Here is a 1,947-nt window from a genome sequence, read left to right on the forward strand (position 1 = left end):
ATGTGTTGCTGTCACAGGTATAACTGTATTACACTTCCTTAACCACAAGAGGGTGGTGAGGTGAAGTAATTGCTGTTATTAAGTGACAGTGTAATTGTGTGATAGTTCATTTAGAGGTAGTATTATCGGGTCAGAAAAGGTAACTTTTGAAACTGCTTTCACCTAAACTGTTCTATACTTACACTGTACAATGTACTTTGCTGTATAGTTGGACGACAACTATATTTACTTAAACCAATTCAAACCAAAATTAAACCATCTAATCCAATTTAAACCCAAACCGTACACACATACACACCGTGTGTCAACAAAACGACAGTTGTAACTGTTTTTCACTGTACGTTTATAAAACGACAGTTGTATCCGTTCTACACTTAGAATGGTTTTCAGTTTGTTTTAGTTGTTTACTCTGATAGTCATTGTGAACAATTCATTCTGAGTCTTGGACGAATATTTATTTATAAGGATGGAACTCACCGGTGATGAATTGAAGAATATTGTCCTGGCTTTCAAGAAGTTAGGTGTTAAACCCAAAGCAGACACCCCAGAGGACTTTGCAACATGGATGAATGAATACTCTGCAGTCGAATCAGAGAAGGAATCCAAGGAGGGAATAGCCCAAGCTACAGCTCCACAGCCACCATCAGGCATGCCTACCTACATGTATCAGAAGTTCCCCAGACTTCCAAATTTCAGCGGTGACAAATCTGGCAAAGACACATCTTATGAAGTCTGGAGATACCATGTAGATTGTCTCATTAACAACAAGGTTTATTCCTCTGAAGCTAAGGACCAAGCTATAAGGGATTCTTTAAAGGGGGAGGCGGCCAAGATTGCCGTTCACATGCAACCAGATGCCAGCACCACTGACTTACTTAGGAAGTTCAAAAGCGTGTTTGGTGTTGTGGAGAGGAGAGAGTGCAGTATGGCACTCTTCTACAGCGCTCGACAGGAAGAGAAAGAGGATGTATCTGTATGGAGTTGTAGACTAGAGGATCTTCTTTCAAGGGCCATGAGGGATAACTCCATCACGTATGAGACACGGGATGAGATGCTCCATAATATGCTGTGGACTGGGCTTAAACCCTCTTTGAAAAATATATCTGGCCACAAGTTTGACAGCATCCATAACTTTGTGGACTTACTGGAAGCACTACGTGAAATCGAGGCAGATCAACATAGCGCCACATCAGCTCGCCAAGAGAAACAGGCTTGTACCGTCAAGAGAGCCATGGAGTCTGAACCAGAGTGGAAGAAGGAAATGTCTGATATGAAGACTATCCTACACCAACTTACTACAGACATGGCCGACATGAAAAACCAAAGAGGACAGAGTTGGAGAACATCCCAGGACTATCGACAAGCGCCAAGGGGAGATAACCAGTGGAGGAGTCGACAGCCCTCCAACTATTCTAACCCAAGACCAGAAGGCCATTCTGAATATTCGCCTTATTCATCCCAACGAGCAGGAAGTGAAGCAGCTGATCCAGAGTGTTGGCGATGTGGACAGAGAGGCCATTACCAGTATGGATGCCGAGTGAGACTCGAACACAGTCGTCGTGGGAGGACTTTAAACTCATGCAGGCCTATGGGCAGGGGCAAGCCATAGGTCCTTCAAGACAGCCCAGGAACAGAGTTCCTGAGGGATTAGTTGGGAATACGAATGAGGTTGAGTTATATATGGGAGATACACAGGTCAGATCATTGTTGGATACAGGAGCATCAGTATCTTTGGTGTCTAGGTCCTTCTACAATTCTCATCTCTCAAGTATTCCTATTGAGCCCTTAGGAGATCTATTGGATATCGAATGTGCGGATGGCGAAACATTACCTTACGATGGTTTCATTGAGGTCAAGGTCAATGCAATAGGTTCTGGTACTAGTGAAGCTATTCCTTGTTTGTTACTGGTGGTACCAGATACACAGTACAATGGGAAAGTGCCTGTG

The 1,947-nt window shown here is 43.6% G+C and overlaps 1 protein-coding gene across 1 annotated transcript; it reads left to right on the forward strand.

Moving 5' to 3' along the window:
- The first annotated feature begins 466 nt into the window (after window positions 1-466).
- LOC139450238 (paraneoplastic antigen Ma1 homolog) lies at window positions 467-1,609 on the forward strand. The gene has a single exon (XM_071231916.1). It carries the CDS (start codon window positions 467-469, stop codon window positions 1,607-1,609), a length of 1,143 nt encoding a protein of 380 aa, XP_071088017.1.
- Window positions 1,610-1,947: the final 338 nt, after the last annotated feature.

The sequence above is a fragment of the Haliotis cracherodii genome, unplaced genomic scaffold (genome assembly GCF_022045235.1).
Source record: "Haliotis cracherodii isolate W230 unplaced genomic scaffold, xgHalCrac1.p SCAF_8, whole genome shotgun sequence".
In the NCBI taxonomy this organism is placed as follows: Eukaryota; Metazoa; Mollusca; class Gastropoda; order Lepetellida; family Haliotidae; genus Haliotis; species Haliotis cracherodii.

What these genes read in the sequence shown, in the direction of transcription:
- LOC139450238 (XM_071231916.1), top strand. Translation starts at nt 467, where the DNA reads ATGGAACTCACCGGTGATGAATTGAAGAATATTGTCCTGGCTTTCAAG.